The following is a 20,510-nucleotide window of genomic DNA, read 5'->3' on the forward strand; positions in this document are numbered from 1 at the left end:
AATTTAGCATCTATATGATATATTGGATGATATGAAATAGTATAGTAGATATATTTGACTATAAATGTGTAAGTTATTTGAGAAAATTTGTTGAAATTCAATACTTGGATTAGATTGAATGCTGGGTAGTGTACAATCGAGATATGGTGTGTTATGGGGGATTGAAGTGGAGATTGTTGTGGATACTTTTTCCCAAGTGGATCGAGGTTCAGCATTTTTTGCGAACTCTTGTGTTATACTCTCTGTTTTGGTGTGTTTTGGATGGGTTAGCTCTTATGAGTATCTGGTGTGTTTCGGTTGGATTATCGATGTACTCGTATTTGTAAGTCGTTCATCAGATTGTAAATCTCGGTAAGGTAACTTGTTCAGTGATTTTGATGGTTTTGTCATATATTTGAGTTTGAGTTGAATGTTACAATTCACCAGTTGAGATTGTGGATGACAGGAACACGTATAGTTGATTTTTTTATGTTTATGCTTTGTACTATGCAAATGAAATGGGTAAGAAAAGGGAATGAAATGGTAAGTTCATAACTGAGATATAATATGATGATATAAAAAGATTGATGAGTTAAATGTTGTACTTATATATGAGAAATCTACTTATGCTATGAATGAATTTACCTATATCATGGATAAATACACTAAGTCGTGAATTGATAATGTTGTTTAAACTTATGTTAAGCATTTGGAATGGAATAGGAAGTATGTAACAGCCCGATTTTAAGCCTAGTCGGAACAGTGATTTCGGGACCACAAATTCGATGAGAAAAAATTTATTTCTTATAATATTTTTATGCTCTACAATTTCACAGAAAGATTTTGTGAAAATTTCGTTCGAAAATTTCGACGTTTGAGCACTCAATTTAATCTAAAGGGCTAAATTGTAAAAAGTACAAAAGTTGAGTTCTAGAAGCTAGAGGTGTCAAATTGCTATGAAATTTTAAATTGGAGGTCCTTAAATGGTAATTAGACCATTGGTTATGTTATGGACAAAAATGGACATGAAATAGGTGAAATATGATATTTTTAAGTTAAGGGCATTTTGGTAATTTGGTAATTAAAATAAATTAAAAAGACAAAATAAGGCCAAAATCATCATCTTCTTCATGAGTGCTGGCCGAATATCATGTGGACTCCATGGCTAGGGTTTGTTCATTCTTTCAAGCTTCATGGTAAGTCCGTTCTAGCCCCGTTTTCTTGTTTTTTTATATTTTTAGAATCCTGTAACTTGCTTAAGCTATTTCTATCATTAATTCGAGTTAGAAATTATGTTTGAAAAATTACCCAGAGATGAAAAGTGTGAATTTTGATGTTTCATGATAGAATATGAAGCGGTATCATTGTAATTTTCAGCGAAAACGAGTGAAACGGTATAATTGTTAAAAATTATTATTGTTCATAAGTGCACTTTAGAGCAAGAATTTGATGTTGCTATAGAAGTAAAAATTGTTCATCATGCCATAAAACATAAGAAAAAGGAATAAAATTTAACTTTCGAGCCTAGGGGCAAAATTGTAATTTTCTAAAATTTTAAGGGCAAAAATGTAATTTTTCCAAAATGTAATTTTTGGACTGGATTGAATAATGTGAGTGTAAAATAAGTTAAATGAGTTATTATAAGTCAAGAAAGACAAGGAATTGACTTTGATTAGTGAAAAAGAAAAAAATGAGAAAAAGTGAGAAATTTCCCAATTGAATATTCGGAATAAAAAGGGATACGAATGAAGTGACAAAAATGATCACATGTGTGACATGGACTGTGTGTAGGTCACTATGTGAAAGTGAAAGTGATGGTCACGTGTGTAGTACTATGTGTAGGCTACTACATGTATTAGAATGAAATGTAACATGTGTAGTACTATGTGCAGGCTACTATGCGTACCGAATAGCTTCGATCATGTGTGTAGTACTATGTGCAGGCTACTACATGTATCGGATATTAATGGTCACGTGTGTAGTACTATGTGCAGGCTACTATGTGAACCAGAAAGTTTGATCACGTGTGTAGTACTATGTAAAGGCTACTACGTGTATCGAATGATAATAGTTAAATGAGTGGTACTGTGTGCAAACCACCAAATGTTCGCTATTATACCGACATGTTTAACGGATATGAGAAATTGCAAACCAATAAGAATATGTGATTGAAATGCGACGAGTTGCAAAAGAGTCACTGGAGTGATGAAGTTTTGTACCGTGCTTACAAAATAAATTGTTATAGTGTTATGTGAATGAGTGAATTTGAAATAGAACAAATTTGGACAGTGATAATGACGTTAGTTTGAAAAATCACCAAAAATTATAGGAATTGAGTTAGTGGTTGAGTGAGATATGGAATTAAATCTTAATGAATCTATTTTTACATAAAAGAAATAGAGCAAGCAAAAGAGTTGTACATTTTGAGATATTTGAATTTTAGTGGGGCACGGTCGGATTGATTTCGGAATCCCCTGTTCTGACTTTGGAAAATAATTAAAAATTGTAAAAATATAATTATGAGTTATAATTTATATTCCTAGAATTCTCAATGAGTCTAATTTCAAAGGAAATAAATGGAAATATCATCCGAAATCTGTACAATGAGATAATTCATTTTTAGTGAAGAGAGGTTAGAGATGTTGAGTAGTGAAAGAAGGGAATCTTTAAAGAATAAATTGTACTAATTGGCCAAGTAAAAAATTCTGAAAATTTTATGATAAGAAGACATGTTAGTCTATTTTTGGGGAAAATTAACAGAACTTAATTTGGAGCTCTGTAGCTTCAGATAAAAATGATTTAGTGACTCTGACTCAAACAGACAGCTTTGAATTTAAATATAAGTGAATAGTGAAATTATGTATAATGCTAATTAAGCATGTTTTATACATAAAGGATGTGGAATGGAGAGGAGGAGGAGGATAATAAAATGTATGAATGAATTGTGTATAAATGGTCATATGCCCGATTATAATCGGTAAATGTTAAATTGAATGGTAAATATGTATTGATACTGAAGGACTATTGTGGTATTGAAAAGCAATTGATCAAATGTTTAAGAAATTTAGTCATGATATTTATATGTGTGAAGTGGATGATTATATCATTGAGGTTGCATTGATTAATTCGGTTTATGTGATAGAAATGTCAAGAACATTTGTCTTTGATATGTGATGATCATGTAATGCCATGAAAATTTGTTTATTTGTGTGGTTTAAAATGCATCTATATTTTGTTATATAACTTATTTTGTAATCTATTTGACAAATGATAAAAATTAATTCGGTTACTATGTGAGGTGAATTATGATTTGTGAAGCATATCTATATTCGGCAATAATGGATAAAATATATTTATGTCATGGGTGAATGGTTAAACACTTGGGTTAGTATAAAGTGTATATTTAGTAAGGTTTGTTGGAAAAGAAATAACAGGTTTTGATTTATATCGAATGGAGAAAATTTGTACTGTCTTTGTAGCTAATTTTGTTAGCTTTGTGGGAGATGAATGGATAATGTATATATATGTGACAATTAGCTTACTAGATAGTGAGTAATTGATATATTACAGTAGTTAAAAAGGAAAATTTGACGATATGAGAATATGTAATGATACGGATAAATTCAGGTACTCAGGACGAATTCAACAAGTAAGTGAAAATTTATAAATTCGTACGACGAGGAAGTGAAAGATTGTGAGTATATTTAGCCAAGAAAACCCTAATTAACGACTCAAAATAATAACTTGAAAGTTTTAATTTAGATGAAATTTTACAACTTGGTTTACTACGATTAAAAGTGTATATGTTCTGGTAATACCTCGTACCCTATTTCGGCATCGAATATGGGTAAGTGGTGTTACAAAGTAAGTATAAGTAAGTGGAATGGTTCATAACATTATGAAAAGGTTGATAATTGCGTAATATGTCTTATAAAATCCTATTATGTTATGAATGAAAAATATATGTGATGTTGATGGACTTACTCATTTGTGAGTTGATGGTTATATAATTTTATAAATCTTATGGCATTGGTATAGGTTTATATTTATCCTATAAAGTTTATTATTGAAATGGATTATTATGTTTAAATTTTATATGAGTTTACTAAGCATTCAATTTTTACGTAATTATTTTCCTTTGCTTTACAGATTATCGGAAGCTCAATCGGTTGGAAGTTCGTCGGAGATCTATCACACTATCCAAAGGACAAATTGGTAGTTTTTGAGTATTTGGTTACAGTTTATAATGACATATATAAGACGGTTTGTAATGGTATTATAGTGCATGTGTTAATGATGTTTTGGTATGTGTAAGCTTTGGAAAGCTATATTGGTTTGGTACACCTTGATACCTTACCAAGTTATGTGATGTTGATTACTTTAAAGTGCTTGTTGACATGATTCACTTGGCATATTGATGATAGTTTGAAAATAGTTTGAAAGTGATTTGGTAAGTATACGTTATGTAAGTTAACTATGTTGGTACATTTGATGCCTTGTTAGTTTGTGTCATTGTGACTATATCATGTTGCATGCTTTGTAATGGAATAGTAATGGTCATATTTGTGGTATGATTTGCTAGAAGTTGAATTAGGTTTGATGATGGAAATGTGATAAAATCAATGCATGTTAAGCTAAGTTTAAATGTTTGCATTTGAGGTGCCTTGACTGGCATATTGGTTGATTGATTTGGGACCATTAAATTGGTCATTATATGTTGGTTTTAGTCTATGATGCCTGGATCATGTGCATAAAAATTCTTTTAGGTGGTTACATGAGTGGGTGTTGGAAATGGCTTAATTTTGGCCAATTTCATGTTCATACGGCCTGAGACACGAGTGTGTAACTCAGCCATGTGTGACACATGGCCAGGCGACATGGCCATGTGTCCCTTGTAGGTTTTAATCCATACAAGTCTGGCTGTTACACGGCCTAGCACACGGCTTGGTACACGGGTGTGTGTATGGCTATTTCGAGAGTTACATTGCCTAGCACACGGGCGTGTGGCTTGGTCATGTGACCCAACTCAAAGAGTTACATGGGTGAGGACACAGGCTGGGACACAGTCGTGTGTCCCTATTTCGATTGTTACACAGCCTGAGACACAGGCGTGTGATTCAGCCGTGCGAGTCACACGGCTTGGCCACACGACCGTTTAACCCCTGCAGTCCAAATTTTCTAACTTTTTCTTAAACTTTCGAAATGTTTCTAATTTAGTCTAGGATTGCTTCTAAAGTATTTTTAGGGCCTCGAAGGCTCGATTAAGGGACATTATGTATGTGATTGAAGGTAATTAGATTATGTTTGCATTGATGTATGAAATAAATGATTTAATGTTTTGTTTTTATGGTAATACTCTATAACCCTATTTCGTCGACGGATATGGGTTAGGTGTTGTTACATCATTCCCCCAATTCTGAGAAAGCAGCTCTTTAAAATTCGCATGTAACATCCAACTCTCCAAACAAAAAAATGGTCTAACTCTTCTTCTTTGCTTCAGCTTCAAATAAAGTAAAATCGAACGATGATCAGATTTTAGATGATAAAGGTTTCGAACATAACAATTTGGCACAAAGGAGAACCAAGTTGTATTACCTACTGCTCGGTCAACCGTTGAGACAGACCCCCTCTACTCCAAGTAAATTGTAACCTATAAAAGCCTAACTCGCGAATACTGTAATTAAACATGAATTCCCAAAAATACAGACATCCATTTCTTGTCAAATCTGCACCACCAATTCGTTCTGAAGAGTATAAATAACATTGAAATCTCCAACAATAACCCAAGACTCCATAATCTGTTCTACCAATGAACCCAAATATTCTAACATATTTGTTTTTTGTCGGTTGAGGACTAGCATAGATAATCGTACAAAGAAATTGAGAAGAATAATGAGTACCCCGAATCCTCATATGAATTGCATGAGGCTGTAAATCAAGAATTTCAACATGTACATTATCTTTCTAGAAAACCTAAATTCCCCCTGCAAAGCCTTTTGCTTAAACTCTACACGAGTTCAGAAAACCAATTCTCCTTACAATAACTTCAGCATGCTCGCCACTAATTCACGTTTCAAACAGACAAAAAACATCAAGGTCAAACTCCTTTCTATATTCACTAATAAATTTATAGAATCGAGGATGCCATGTTCCTTGACAATTCTAAAAAAATCAGCTTAGAATCCATAACCATCAACAGTAATAGTCGAAACCCACAATCAAACTAATGGCTGAGGAATGAACGACTTACTTCCTTTTCCTGAATCATTTCTGCTTCCATAGCAACCATCAAAGAATTCGATGGATCATCATGTTTGTTTTATTGATAGGAATTTTCAATGGCTTGAATGATGCCTTCTATAGCCTCCAAAATTACCACCGTAGGTTGATTATGATTCGCTGGCCCGATATCAAGAGGTTTCTTATAGTGCATGTCCTCCTCCACAGTGACCACTTCTCTTCCCATACTTTCCTTTCCCGTGATACCAAACCAAAACATTTTATTTTCCTTCCCAGAACCTGATTCGTGTGCAGTAACAAGATGATAGGCTTTGTGTTTATTTCTAAGTTTGTCTTAAAATTCATAGCTTGGGTCTTCAAATTACCAAACGGCCCATCAAAGCCCAATTTTACCAAAATTGCTCCATCGTTAAACCACTAGCATTTGTAGACTTTTCCTATGTCCATTAGCCACAGTTACTCCTTTCCCTTTTGCCCTAGAAACAATTTTCCTATTCTCACTGACATCATTAGTGGCCTTTGAACTCATCCCTTCCACATTTCGGCAAATCCACCGTTACCTCATTGTTTACTTCTTTAGAAACAAAATCAACTCCGCGATTAATGGTTGTATTATCAATCCCGCCCTCCTCTAGAATAGAGAAACGCGATCCCCTTGATCGGTTGTCTTGACCACCGTTAACCACTATTGCAGACCTTATAAACCTTCCTCTCTATTTTCGTTCCAGTAACATCCAAGGACCAAATGGTTCCTTTTCAACCCTATTAATCAGGTCTGATTCCTCTGTAACTGGTGCAGTGGTGTCCGTCGGGTTTTCCATCATGCCTATATTTTTCCCTAAACAAAATGCAGTTGTATGCCCATACAACCCACAAGTAAAATAGATATTTGGCAGATACTCATATTCGACCCTCTGCGTTTTACCATTTATTTGAACCTTTGAAATCAAAGGCTTCCTGAGATCTACACACACCACCAATCGAGCAAACCTTCCTCGTATTGCAGCATTTGTATGTTCATCAGTTTTAATCACCAACCCAATTGCTTTTCTTATAGCCCGAAGCAACATTTTCAAGTAGTATCCTTCTGATAAACCAAGCAATCTTATCCAAACAATTTGATTATCTACTTCTTTGTTAGTAGCCGAGAAATCTAAGGACCAAGGTCTTATCGTTAGATAATGACCAAAGATTACCCATGGACCACCCATTAGAATTTTGTCAAAATCATCTTTGTCCAGGAAACGAATGAGATAGAAATCATTTTCCAAATCCATCAATTGAAATTGACCCCGTGGTTTCCACAACGAAGAGACCTTATTAAACAATGTTTTAAACCCTATCTTCTTCCCCACTAGCTTCACCACAACAATTAGGGCCATTTTCCACGCTATAAACTGCTGAACACGATCGAAGAAAATAATCGATGGAACTCCATCCACTAGCACTGTGGTTACATCTCCATCCTGCAATTCAAAATCTTCCTCTAAATTTACCATCGAATTGTGACTCACCGAATCACCCATCAATTTAGTTTTATAAGATATCCTCGCTATATTCATAGTCTCAGTCTGTATGCCTGTCCATTTCCATCCATAGTTGGATCAGTCAAGTCCGAAGGCCCATCCGTACATCGTCTTACCTTTTCCGTTGCCCTACCCATACCACTATTCGAACTCGCAGAGTCCGTTCCAACCACAAAGTCAACCGGAGAGAGAGAGTTTCTTCCATTCAACCACAAAATTAATGATAACTTTTAATTGTCGTTTTTAATAAAATTATAAATGTTAAAATGTAAGTAATTAATATCAATTTTCCTTTTTAACAAAATTATAAATGTGAAAAGGTAATCAATTTCCCTTTTAATACATGTGAAAATGCTTGATTTCTTTAGACATATTATTTGATTTTTCACATACGAAAGTTACGTAATTATTAAAGTAATTAGTGTCATATTATTTTATTTTTAAAATGTTTTATTATATGATTTAAAATAAATTAGTAATATATATTATCTTATTTTAGTACATGTCAAAAATATTATTTTTTAAATACTGAAATATAAAAATATTTCATATCATATGAATTTGATTTGAAAGAGAACTTTTGATTGAACCAATTATAGTATTTTTTTTATATTGAGATAATGTAATAACAATTAGAATATATGGTGTTTTTATTAATGTATTAAAATTTGCTATTCTAAATATATGAATATTGTAAAAATAAGTTTAATAGATTTCTTAAATTACACATGGCACTCCATGGATTTGCCAAATGGCATAAATCTAACCAACACTTAGAAAATAAATTTCCTTATTTGAACTCTAACTTTGTTTTAGTATATATATTGATGATTAAAAACAAAATTGTGATACTTTTGAAGTGATACTTACAATCAAACACCAAGGAAACAGCTAAGACAACCCAAGTTAAACTTCCTCAAAATATATTATAGAATCAAACTAATCTTATCTTCCCTCTCTAACATTTTTCCTTGTACATACGATGATTCCTAATCAAACAGCTAAGGTGATAAAACAGGAGAGTTGTCAAATATTCTACCCATACTCCAATGGAGTTTGATATTAAAACTTAAAAACTGCATCTCTTATTTTTCCCCCCGAAAATTATAACTATTATTATTTTTAGTTAAAATTTATCATTAATATACTCCTACAATTATACCAACTTCCAAAAACAGATCATTGCGATTTCAATAATTTTTTTTTGACAGAAAACACCAAAACATCGAAAATTGGAATTTTATCAAAATATAAAACTTAACCTGAATCATCTAAACTAAACTTTAATCCTACCACTAATTTGTAATTATTTTACCATCCCAATTTTCACCATGTCGTTATGACAGTTACTAACCACCCACCAAGGAATCTGAGGACTTGTTTCATGTCTTAAACGGCCATAACCTGTCCATTGATGGTTCCGAATCAACCTTTATCCATTTGTCTCACTCTACACTTTGAGGTATCTATGAGGCCCCACCATGCCCTTTAGGCGCCAACCATTGCCGGCCTTCTCTGGTTATAAACTTGTCTCTCTTGGCCTCCATTTTTGAGCTCTCTCACCACCATTGCTATCATCCTCCAAGCTTCCCTACTTTGTAACCTTGCTTCACAGTAAAGTTATGGCGGACCCTGAAAAGATAGAAGAAGGGCTAGCTCATGAAGAAAATATGGAGAAAAAGGGAGATAAGTTGGTTGAACAACAACAACAACAACAGTTGCAGGAGCAGCAACAGCCATTGGTTAAGCAAAAGACCAAGAGGGTAGCAACCTTGGATGCTTTTAGAGGACTCACCATTGTGGTAAGTGTGCTCGCAACTTACACAAATTTTGACTCGAAAGAATATTCAAAATTTGAAAGTCTAGAGTTTGACTCGACTGGATTAAACCTTAATCGGATTGTTATTATAATAATAAGGTGTTGTGATTTTTGGGTGTAGTTGATGATATTGGTAGATGATGCTGGGGGATCATATGCCAGGATTGATCACTCACCATGGAATGGATGCACACTAGCTGACTTTGTGATGCCATTTTTTCTGTTCATTGTTGGGGTGGCCATTGCCTTAGCTCTCAAGGTACAAATTTGGTCCACTCATAATTATTATTCTACTATTGTAAACGTTATATTTTAGATGTTTGATAAACTTAAAAAAAAATGGAAATTAAGCATTGAATTTAGGTTATTAAATTTATTTGGTATATTTATTAAAATTAAGTATCGGATATGATTAAATTATTTGATAAATATAATTTTTAAATTTTTAAATGCAAAGCATTTAAAGGATAATGTTAAAATAAATAAATTAAGTTAGAAACAATTGAAAAAAAAAATTATATTAATTGAGAAGTAACTCTCTATCTACTTAACATTTCCCATACTTTTTCATTTGGTTTTTTTGTTGGGTTGTCAGGCATGTTTAAAAATTAAATTAATGAAAATATTAATTTTTAGCTGGTTAAATTTTTCTAATGAGTTATCAGGGCCTTAGTCCAAACCAATAAATTTATTATAAAAAATCTAAATTATGAGAATAATAGTGTGTTTAATAAACTATTGAAAATTTTCAATATTTAATATTTCAAATAGAGGTGCTCATGGGCCAGGCCGGGATCAACTAAAAATTTAGGCCCATTATTAGGCCTGGGTCCGGTCCAAAAAATGGGTCTAAAATTTTTCCCAAGCCCGACCCAGATAAAATGATAAAACCTGAGTCTGACCCGGCCCGCCCAAATTAATTTTTTATATTATTTTTATATAATTTTTAAATATATATAATACATCAAAAATACTAAAAACATCAAAATAAATATTTCCCAACAAATTGAAAATAAAATTTAAAAATATGTAGACTTAAATAACACTAAGATAAATACAACTTAACAAGCAAATGCCTCTAAAATAATAACAAAATTAACAAATGCCTTTAAAATAATAACAAAATTAAAAATAAAATAAGTTTTATACAATATTCAAACAATAATAATAAAATAGTAGCAACATAATAGTAAAATGGTAGCAAAATAGGGAGAAAACAACAAGAAAATAACATTCAAAAATAAAAAAAAGAACATATTTTTTTTGTCTTTTAGTGAATTCGGGCCGAGCTGGGCCGGTTCGGGCAAAAAATACCTTACCTGAAAACGGGCCTTATTTTTTTGTCTAAGCCCATTTTCGGGCCTATATTTTTGCCCAAACCCTCTCACATTTTGGGCAAGCCTTCGGGTCGAGCCGGGTGGCCCGACCCATGATCAGGTCTAATTTCAAATGTATTTGATAATTATTTTAATTTTTTACTTAATATAAAATATTAAACAAAAAAAAGTATTAGAATAAAATAAGTAGGTAGGAAGCTACTTATCATTTAAGCTAAAAAATATTAAGTTAATTTTATTTTATTAAAAAAACTTAAATATTTATTTTTTTAAAATAAGATATTAAAATTAATAGATTTATCTTTTATACAAAACTATTTAAAATAATATAAAATATTATTAATAAGATTAAAATTAAAAAATAAATAATTTTTTTAAAAATCAATATTTATTTTTATCAAATAACATAATTATATTTAATATTTATATTTATTAATTTACTAAATAATTATTTAATATAAATTTAACACTTAATTTTTTTAGTAATCAACAAAAACTATTTTACTAACAAAAATTTAATGTTAAGGGAAAAATTTGGGTTTGTTGTAGTAAAAAAAATCACATTAATATAAAAATTTGGGTACATCTTGGCGGTTCCTTATTTGGTAGCTAGTTAAGCTATATGTTATTGTCTCTCTTCTTTACTTAAAAAAAATTCATATTGAGACTAAACTCAATGATGTCATTTTCATATTTTCTCATATAATATTTCATGATTTTCCACGTTTTACTCTTCTATTTTTTTTTGGAAAAGGTGCTACTCTTGTAATTAAAAGTTAAATATCATAATTACCACTGCTTTGTTTCATTAAACATAAAACTATGATAAAAGCTACTTCTAATAAGACTCAAATTATATTTTTTTTATTAAAAATAAATAAATTAGTCACTAGACGTTAAATTAAAAAAGTAAAATGATCATTCTATTAAAAAAATCATTTATTTCTACTATTAAATACTGATATTATTGATGGAGCAACTAAATAGTGACACGTGATGTGTCTCATATATGTCATGTTCGCATGACAATATTAGTTTTTATTCAAAATTCTAAAAAAATTAAATTTTATAATTATTTTTAAAACCACATTTAGGACATTGTTTTCTAAATAAATATAAAAATTATTATAAAATTATAAAATATAGAAATTTATTTTAAAATTATTAATAATGGTAAGAAATTATTAGAAAAAATTTAAAAATTTAATTTCTTATAATTCTTAATAATTTTTATATATATATATTTTTTATAAATTTTATAACAATTTAAAAATTATTTAAGAAACCATTTTAGAATAATCTTCAACAACTATTTGATCAGGCTCATTATGAACGTTGTTTGTAATAAAATTTTAAATTTATTACAATTTTAAATGATTATTATAATTATTTAAGAAACCACGGGTAGAATAAACTTAGATATTCATTTGTTTAAGTTCAAATGAATGTGGACAACTATTTGTATATATTCATTTTGAACATAGTTTTTAAATAATTATTAAAAATTTATTTATTTTTATGTTATTTCAATTTTTAAAATATTTGTTGATCTGATAAAAAATCACATCATTATAAGTTATACATCGCAATTATATTATTAATTAAATAAAAATGAATAAAATCTTTAATAAAAAATTAATTTATCTATTTTTAAAAAAAAATGTAAAATACAATCCTATATACTTTTACCTCAAACTCAAATGCTTGTTTCTCTGTTCCAGAAAATTCCCAAGATAATGGATGCAATTAAGAAGATATGCTTGAGAACTCTAAAGCTTCTATTTTGGGGAGTTTTATTGCAAGGTATTCATCATTCCCAAATATTTCCCATTCATTAATCATTTAATGCTAAATCAGGCGCTTTATTATTCGAATTTTTATTTTTCTGAGGTATCGATGTATGGTATAGTAGGGTGTTGAAACGGTTAATCAAATCGAATTAGTATTAATTAAATTAATCGAATTTTTTAATTTTTTAACTATTAATCAAATTATTTTTTTTAAAAAAATTAACCGAAATTTATATGTTTTGTTTTCTTGTTAAAACAAGTATAAAACATATCAAAAAGAAATTATAATGTTCATTTGACCGAATTAACCAAACTAGTAATAGCCTAATATATATAATATATAATATTACTTATTATGTTCGGTTAATTCAATTTTAACCGAAGTTTGAACATCCTTGTGACAGATATTTAATAATTTTTTTGGTACATGATATTTACATATTCACATAAGTATTGGAAAATAATTCTCCAAATGTACGGAAAGTATTAATAAAAGTCGTGTTATAATTCAGAAATTAAACCTATCAGCGGATGGGATTGGTTTTAGACTAAATTAATTTAAGTTGGGTGAATTCGGTTTCAGAATTTTCAGCTTGTTTAAGTTTGGATTTTTTTTTTTTTGAGTTTGTATTATTTCAATTTTTGTATAATTTGCCGTTTTGTTTACGTTGGGTTTGGACTTTTTGAGTTTGGGTATTTTTTTAAAAGTTATTTGAGTTTTTTATTTATGTTATTCGGATTAGGTTAATTTGAGTTTTTTTTTATTTGGGTTTGACATTTGATTTATTGTGATTTACATTATTTCAAATTCAAATAATTCTAGGTTTAGATAATTTTGGAGTTTAAGGTTAACTTTTTAATAAAATCAAATTAAAATGAAAAATAATGGGATTGAATCAAGCAAATGAAATGTGCAGGTGGATACTCCCATGCGCCAAATGATCTTGTTTATGGAGTAGACATGAAATTAATACGATGGTGTGGAATCCTCCAGGTAAAGAACATCTTCATCTTTACCACACATTCTTAATATTTTCCTTTTTTTCATGAAAACAATGCAATCAAAATGGAGATTGCATACAATTAGAGGTGTTCATGGGCTGGGTCGGGCTCAACAAAAAATTCAGGCCCATTTATTGGGCTTGGGCCTGGCTCGGCCCGAAAAATGGGTCTAAAACTTTGCCTAAGCCCGACCCAGATAAAAATGATAAAACCCGGGTCCGACCCGGCCCGTCCATATTAATTTTTATATAATTTTTAAATATATATAATACATCAAAAATACTAAAAATATCAAAATAAATATTTCCCAGCAAATTGAAAATAAAATTTAAAAAATATGTAGACTTAAATAACACTAAGATAAATATAACTTAACAAGCAAATGCCTCTAAAATAATAACAAAATTAACAATAAAATAAGTTTTATACAATATCCAAACAATAACAATAAAATAGTAGCAACATAATAGTAAAATAATAGCAAAATAGGGAGAAAACAACAAGAAAATAACATTCAAAAACAAAAAAAAATAGTTTTTTTTGTCCTTTAGTGAATTTGGGCCGGGCTGGGCCGAGCCAGGTCCGGGCCAAAAATGTCTTACCCGACGTCCGATCCATTTTTTAAACGAGCATTATTTTTTGTCCAAGCCCATTTTTCGGGCTCATATTTTTGCCAAAACCCTCCCACATTTTGAGCAGGCCTTCGAGTCAGGCCGGGTGGCCCGACCCATGATCAGGTCTACATACAATTCAAAAATTAACAGATTTAGAAACTGAATTTTTGTCTTCAAAATTAATCTATTATTTAATGATGAATATCTTATGTGTAAACAGAGAATAGCTTTGGTTTACTTCATTGTGGCCGTGATCGAGACTCTCACCACCAAGCATAGACCAACAGTTTTGGAACCTGGCTATTCATCCATTTTCACTGCTTACTGCTGGCAATGGTAAACTAACACATGGATTCTATATTTACAATTACAGCTATCAATTGAATGAGTCGTTGGGTTGAATCAATTTAAGTCAGATTAATTAAAATTTTCAGTTCATTTTGTATTTGAAGCATTTTGAGTTTAGGTCATTTTAAGCTCTAACAGATTTGAGTTATTGTGGGGTTAGGTCATTAGAGTTTGCTTAGCTGAGTTTCTCGGGTTTGACTCATTTCAAAATTTGACAGTCAGTTAAAGTCATTTCAGTTACTTGTTTGGGTAATTTCAAGTTTGAATTATTCTAGATTCGAGTCATTTTAAGTTTGAATATTCTTTTGTTCAAGTCATTTCTGGGTTCTAGTTAAGCAGATTTGAGTTGTTGACTTTTATGATCAAATAAAGTTGGTTTGGATTTGAATTCGGGTTAATCTAAGTTAGATTTTTGAGTTTGATTTAGAACTGACAGATCTCTTTACAATCATAATTGATGTTACTTGGACTCTCCATTTTTTGGTATTGTTGTTTTGAGTTTCTCTTAAAGTAACATATCATTTTATGTAAGTGAAAATCCAGGCTTGGAGGATTCGTTGCATTTGTCATTTACATGACCACAACATATTCACTATACGTCCCAGATTGGAGTTTTGTTGTGTCCACAGACAGTAAAACAACACAATACACGGTAAGGTGAATTATAAGCTCAATAGCTTAATACATAAAGCTTATCAAGTACCTCCACTACTTCAGTTAACTAATCACTCCTTTTTTCCTGCAATATTAAGGTCAAATGTGGGATGAGAGGACACTTAGGACCCGCTTGCAATGCTGTTGGTTATGTTGATCGAGAGGTTTGGGGCATTAATCATCTTTACATGTATCCAGTCTGGCAACGCCTAAAGGTTGGTCCTTCCTCTGCTTCAATTTCCATTAGATTTTGGTAAGTCATTGTTGTTTACCATGGTAATATTTTATGTTGTTTCAACAAAATTGTAGGCTTGCACTCATAGTTCTCCGAGTTCTGGTGAAATCCGTGAAGATGCACCGAGCTGGTGCCGAGCTCCATTTGAACCAGAAGGCTTGCTAAGGTTTGTTTTGATTAAAGATAACTTTATTCTAAACATATAGTCCATATACAGTGATTTTATCGGCTCCTATTTTCTGTCTTAGTTCGATTTTGGCTATCCTCTCTGGCACTATCGGAATCCATTACGGACATGTTTTAATTCATTTCAAGGTTAGAAACTATATCATGATTTTGTAATTTGCCAATCAGCAATATCTGAAAAGGAATTGAAAAATGAAATGTGATATTTGTAGGGTCACTCAGAGAGGCTCAAGCAATGGGTTTCAATAGCATTAGGCTTACTTATTGTAGCCATCATTCTTCATTTTACAGATGGTGAGCCAACCTCCTTAAATCAGTTTCCATTACATCCTTCAATATGAAATCTAAACACAAATTACTTTCTTTGTAAATTTTGCAGCCATTCCCATCAACAAACAGCTTTACAGTTTTAGCTACATGTGTTTCACTGCTGGTGCAGCCGGGATTGTATTTTCAGTATTCTACATCCTAGTAACCACAACTCCGTACTCTTTGACCTCATCATGTCCTTTAAATGCCAACACTAATCTATTGAAGTGTGTTTGTTTTTCGATGTTCCCCTTGTGAAATAAATGAAACAGATTGATGTTTGGGGATGGAGGACACCATTCTTATTCCTGGAATGGATAGGCATGAATGCAATGCTGATATATGTGCTTGGGGCACAAGGCATCCTTCCAGCATTTGTAAATGGATGGTATTATAAGTCAACAAACAATACCCTTGTAAGTAATATCATCTAACTATTTCAAATTTTAATCCTTCTATTATGCTGAAATTCGGGATTTAATCCCTCTACTTTAACTTGATATAATTTGGTCCAAATTGTTAACACAGTTAGTTGCTGGTGTTAAAGTGATGACGTAGATTTATTTTTTACTAGTATTCGGTGACACAACTTACGGTGTTATCAGGTTTTTTGGATCCAAAAACATGTTTTCAACAATGTTTGGAAGTCAGAGCGATTAGGGACCCTTTTATATGTGATATTTGCAGAAATCACTTTCTACGGAGTTCTTTCGGGTATCTTACACAAATTGGGCATATATTGGAAGCTATAAGAAGTAAAGATTATAGAAAGGACTACATTAATATATGTAATTTTCACATTGTACACTAGATTTTAAGCCTTTCTCTTTGCTTGTTAGATTCACCCTGTTTGCTAATAGTGATTTGAGTTTTTATTTTGGTTGTTGCTTCCATTTCAGTAGCTAAAAGCAGTTATATCAACATCAAAATCTGTATAACATGAAAATGATTGAGAAAGAGATGTTAAAGATCACACACAAGCTGTTCTCATGTGACCTTATGTTTCTATAAACTCTTAAAAGGACATCCATGATTTGTTGGATGAGTTGCAATTCTAGGGGGAAAAAGGGTCCCCCAACAAATGTTTTGTTGTCTGCAAATCCAGGATTATAGTTAGGTATTTTAACTGTAACACCCCAAATCCGGTCTAAACGTTATGATTGAATCTGGCAATGTCACATTGTAACACCGCTTACCCGTATTCGACGCCGGAATAGGGTACGAGGCATTACTAGAACACATACACTTATAAACATGTTAAACCGAGTTATAAAATTTCATTCAAATTTAAACTCTTCAAATTTTTAACATGCTTTTATAAATCTTCACGTTATAACTTCAAAATACTATATTTGTAACAAATAGGGCTTCTGAGACCCAATACATACTCATGCAATTCAATACTTCATTTCCATTTCATTTAATTCACGATTCTCATGTTCACAGTTCAATTCAATTTCTCAATCCAATATACATTTCAATGCCACAATAATTCATTTAATTCACATCATATCATTTGTAATTTCCATTTAATTCACGTACAATTCAATTTCATTAAGTTCAATACTAATACATATTTATCATTTAACTTAACATCCCCTTTTTGCATCATTTTACTCTTCAAGCATGAACCTAGTATTTCATTTCATTTCCACTCCCGTTTCCTATGCATATCACACAAGATATAAATATTACACTCAACCATAGTCGCAAGCTAGTCTTTTTGAAGACTAACCACATGATAAACCATTTTAATAAAGATTACAAACTTTAAACCTTACCACCCTTTTATGATCACAAGCATATTTCCATATAGACATTTACCATCTCAATGCATAATTTTAAAAATTTAATGTGGCGTAATCTAGCCACAACTTGGCCAAAGCCTAAGCATACACACCAAACATGCTAGCCAAATAAACATATAGTATAAGCATTATAAGCATGGATAAGCACCACATTTATTTATGTATCAAACTTATCAACATGAGTTAATTCATAAACCATTTCCGACATTGCTACATACCAAATCATATACCAAGTATACCACATACACATACTATGAAACTTTATTTTCTCACATGAACTTTAACTATAACTAATAATGCACAATTATAAACATCATTTCTTTTCAATCGTTTATCGATTATAATCGAGCATATGGCCAATTATACACAAATAATTCATATTTTCTTCCAATTTTCCTCCTCCTCCTCTCCATTCCACATCCTTAATGTGTATAACACACTTAAACAACATTAACTACAATTTCACTATTCACTCACATGTATATTCAAAGCTGTCTATTCGAGTCATAGTTACTAAATTATTTTTACCTGGAGCTACAGAACTCCAAATTAAGATCTGTAAATTTTCCTTAAAACTAAATTCATATATATTCTTACCATAAAATTTTTAGAATTTTTGGTTTAGCGAAATAGTACAGTTTATTCTTTAAAGTTTCCTCTGTCTCACTACTCAATAGTTCTGACCTCTCTTCACTAAAAATTAATTATCTCATTGTACAGAATTCAGATATTGTTTTCATTTGTTTATCTTGAAAATAGATTAATTGAGGATTTTAAAAATATAAACTTTATCCAATAATTATTTTTGTAAAATTTTTTACAATTTTCCAAAGTTAGAATAGGGGATTCCGAACTCATTCTGACTCTATCTAACTAAAATTAAAATATCTCAAAATATATAACTCTTTTGCTTGCTCTGTTTCTTTTATGTGAAAATAGACTCATTCAGCTTCAATTTCATATATTATTCAACCTCTAATTCAATCTCAACAATTTTTGGTGATATTTCAAAGTCACTCAACTGTTGCTATCTAAATTGTTTTATTGCTAAATGTACTCTTTCATAATTTCACTTTTTCATTTTCAATCACAATTTAATTCAAAATTCACTTTTCCATTTATAAGTCGATATTCAATTCAATTCCACAACTATATTCATTATTCAATTACACTTAGTCAATTTCCCGATGAACACTTCGGAATAATAACAGATACTCGGTGGATTCAGCACATAGCAACCACCTTATTAATCAATGATGTCCGGTGGAATCAACACATAGCAACCACCTTACTAATCAATGATGTTCGGTTCGCATAGTAGCCTGCACATAGTACTACACATGTGACCATTACCATCCGATACACATAGTAGCCTGCACATAGTACTACACACGTGATCGAAACTATCCTGTACGCATAGTAGCCTACACATAGTACTACACATGCGACCTATCATTCCGGTACATGTAGTGGCCTGCACATAGTACTACACACGTGACCATCACTTTCACTTTTACATAGTGGCCTACACACATTCCGTGCCACACATGTGATCATTTCTGTCGCTTCATTCAATCCCTTTTTATTCCAAAGGTTCATTCGGGAATTTTTCACTTTTTCTCACTTTTCCTTTTATCAATCAATTTCAATTTCTCGTCTTTCTTGATTTATAATAATACATTTAACTTATATAACCTTCACACTATTCATTCCAGTCCAAAAATCATACTTTGGAAAAATTACATTTTTGCCCCTAAAGTTTCACAAAATTACGATTTTTCCCATATGCTCGTAAAATATTTTTTATTCAATTTCCTTATATGTTAGGCCTAGCTGAACCATTTTCATAACTATATCAGTCCACAATACTCACTTATTCACACACTTGTGACATATTTTATAACTTTTACAAATTAATCCTTTTAGGCATTTTCATCGAAAATTACTTAGTACAAATCGTTTATCACACTCCAAACATTCATTTTCTTCCATAAAACATCAAAATACATGCATATCATTCATGGGTAAATTTTTAAACACAAACCCTAGTTCAAAACAATGGTAAAAATAGGTAAATCTTATTACGAGGATTTCAAAAACGTAAAAATCATTAAAAACGGGGATAAAACGGACTTACAATCGAGCTTGGAAGCTTGAAAAACCCTAGCCATGGTTTCTCCATGCAATTTTCAGCCTAGGGGTTGAAGATGGACAAAAGTTGGCTTTTAATTTTGTTTTTAATTCATTTTAATAACTAAATGACCAAAATGCCCTTAATGAAAAACATTGGAAACATGCCTAACCATACCCATTTTTGTCCACCAACTTAACCAATGGTCTAATTACCATATAAATACCTCCAATTTAAAATTTCATAAAAATTGGAGGCCTCTAACATATAAAACTCAACTTTTGCACTTTTTACAATTTAGTCCTTTTGACTAAATTGAGTGCTCAAACGTCAAAATTTTCGAACGAAATTTTCATGAAATCATTTTGTGAAATTTTAGACCATAAAAATATAATGAAAACAAATTTTTGAACTACTATTCTGACTAGTCCTGAATTCGGGCTATTACATTAACGTCTCTCGCTTTCAACATTAAGGTAGCATTTGGTGTTTTCTTATGTTATGATTTAAATAAAATGCGATTAATGAGAAT

General features: G+C 31.2%; 2 protein-coding genes across 2 annotated transcripts; one reads left to right on the top strand and one right to left on the bottom strand.

Moving 5' to 3' along the window:
* Window positions 1-6,932: 6,932 nt before the first annotated feature.
* Window positions 6,933-7,718, bottom strand: LOC107955812 (uncharacterized). Its single transcript, XM_016891609.1, has one exon. It carries the CDS (start codon window positions 7,716-7,718, stop codon window positions 6,933-6,935), a length of 786 nt encoding a protein of 261 aa, XP_016747098.1.
* A 1,593-nt stretch (window positions 7,719-9,311) lies between these two features.
* LOC107955810 (heparan-alpha-glucosaminide N-acetyltransferase) lies at window positions 9,312-17,002 on the top strand. Its single transcript, XM_041086563.1, has 13 exons — window positions 9,312-9,547; window positions 9,686-9,823; window positions 12,623-12,704; window positions 13,609-13,685; window positions 14,528-14,643; window positions 15,199-15,307; window positions 15,408-15,524; window positions 15,619-15,710; window positions 15,793-15,859; window positions 15,943-16,024; window positions 16,110-16,201; window positions 16,312-16,455; window positions 16,645-17,002. The coding sequence occupies exons 1-13, from the start codon at window positions 9,368-9,370 to the stop codon at window positions 16,789-16,791; spliced, it is 1,443 nt and encodes a 480-aa protein (XP_040942497.1). The 5' UTR covers window positions 9,312-9,367; the 3' UTR covers window positions 16,792-17,002.
* Window positions 17,003-20,510: the final 3,508 nt, after the last annotated feature.

Source organism: Gossypium hirsutum, chromosome D01 (genome assembly GCF_007990345.1).
Source record: "Gossypium hirsutum isolate 1008001.06 chromosome D01, Gossypium_hirsutum_v2.1, whole genome shotgun sequence".
NCBI lineage: Eukaryota > Viridiplantae > Streptophyta > Magnoliopsida > Malvales > Malvaceae > Gossypium > Gossypium hirsutum.

What these genes read in the sequence shown, in the direction of transcription:
- LOC107955812 (XM_016891609.1), bottom strand. Translation starts at nt 7,718, where the DNA reads ATGGTAAATTTAGAGGAAGATTTTGAATTGCAGGATGGAGATGTAACC.
- LOC107955810 (XM_041086563.1), top strand. Translation starts at nt 9,368, where the DNA reads ATGGCGGACCCTGAAAAGATAGAAGAAGGGCTAGCTCATGAAGAAAAT. An exon ending in GATGGTGTGGAATCCTCCAG is followed by an intron (nt 13,686 to 14,527) that starts GTAAAGAACATC and finishes ATGTGTAAACAG; the next exon opens with AGAATAGCTTTGGTTTACTT. An exon ending in CAGTCTGGCAACGCCTAAAG is followed by an intron (nt 15,525 to 15,618) that starts GTTGGTCCTTCC and finishes ACAAAATTGTAG; the next exon opens with GCTTGCACTCATAGTTCTCC.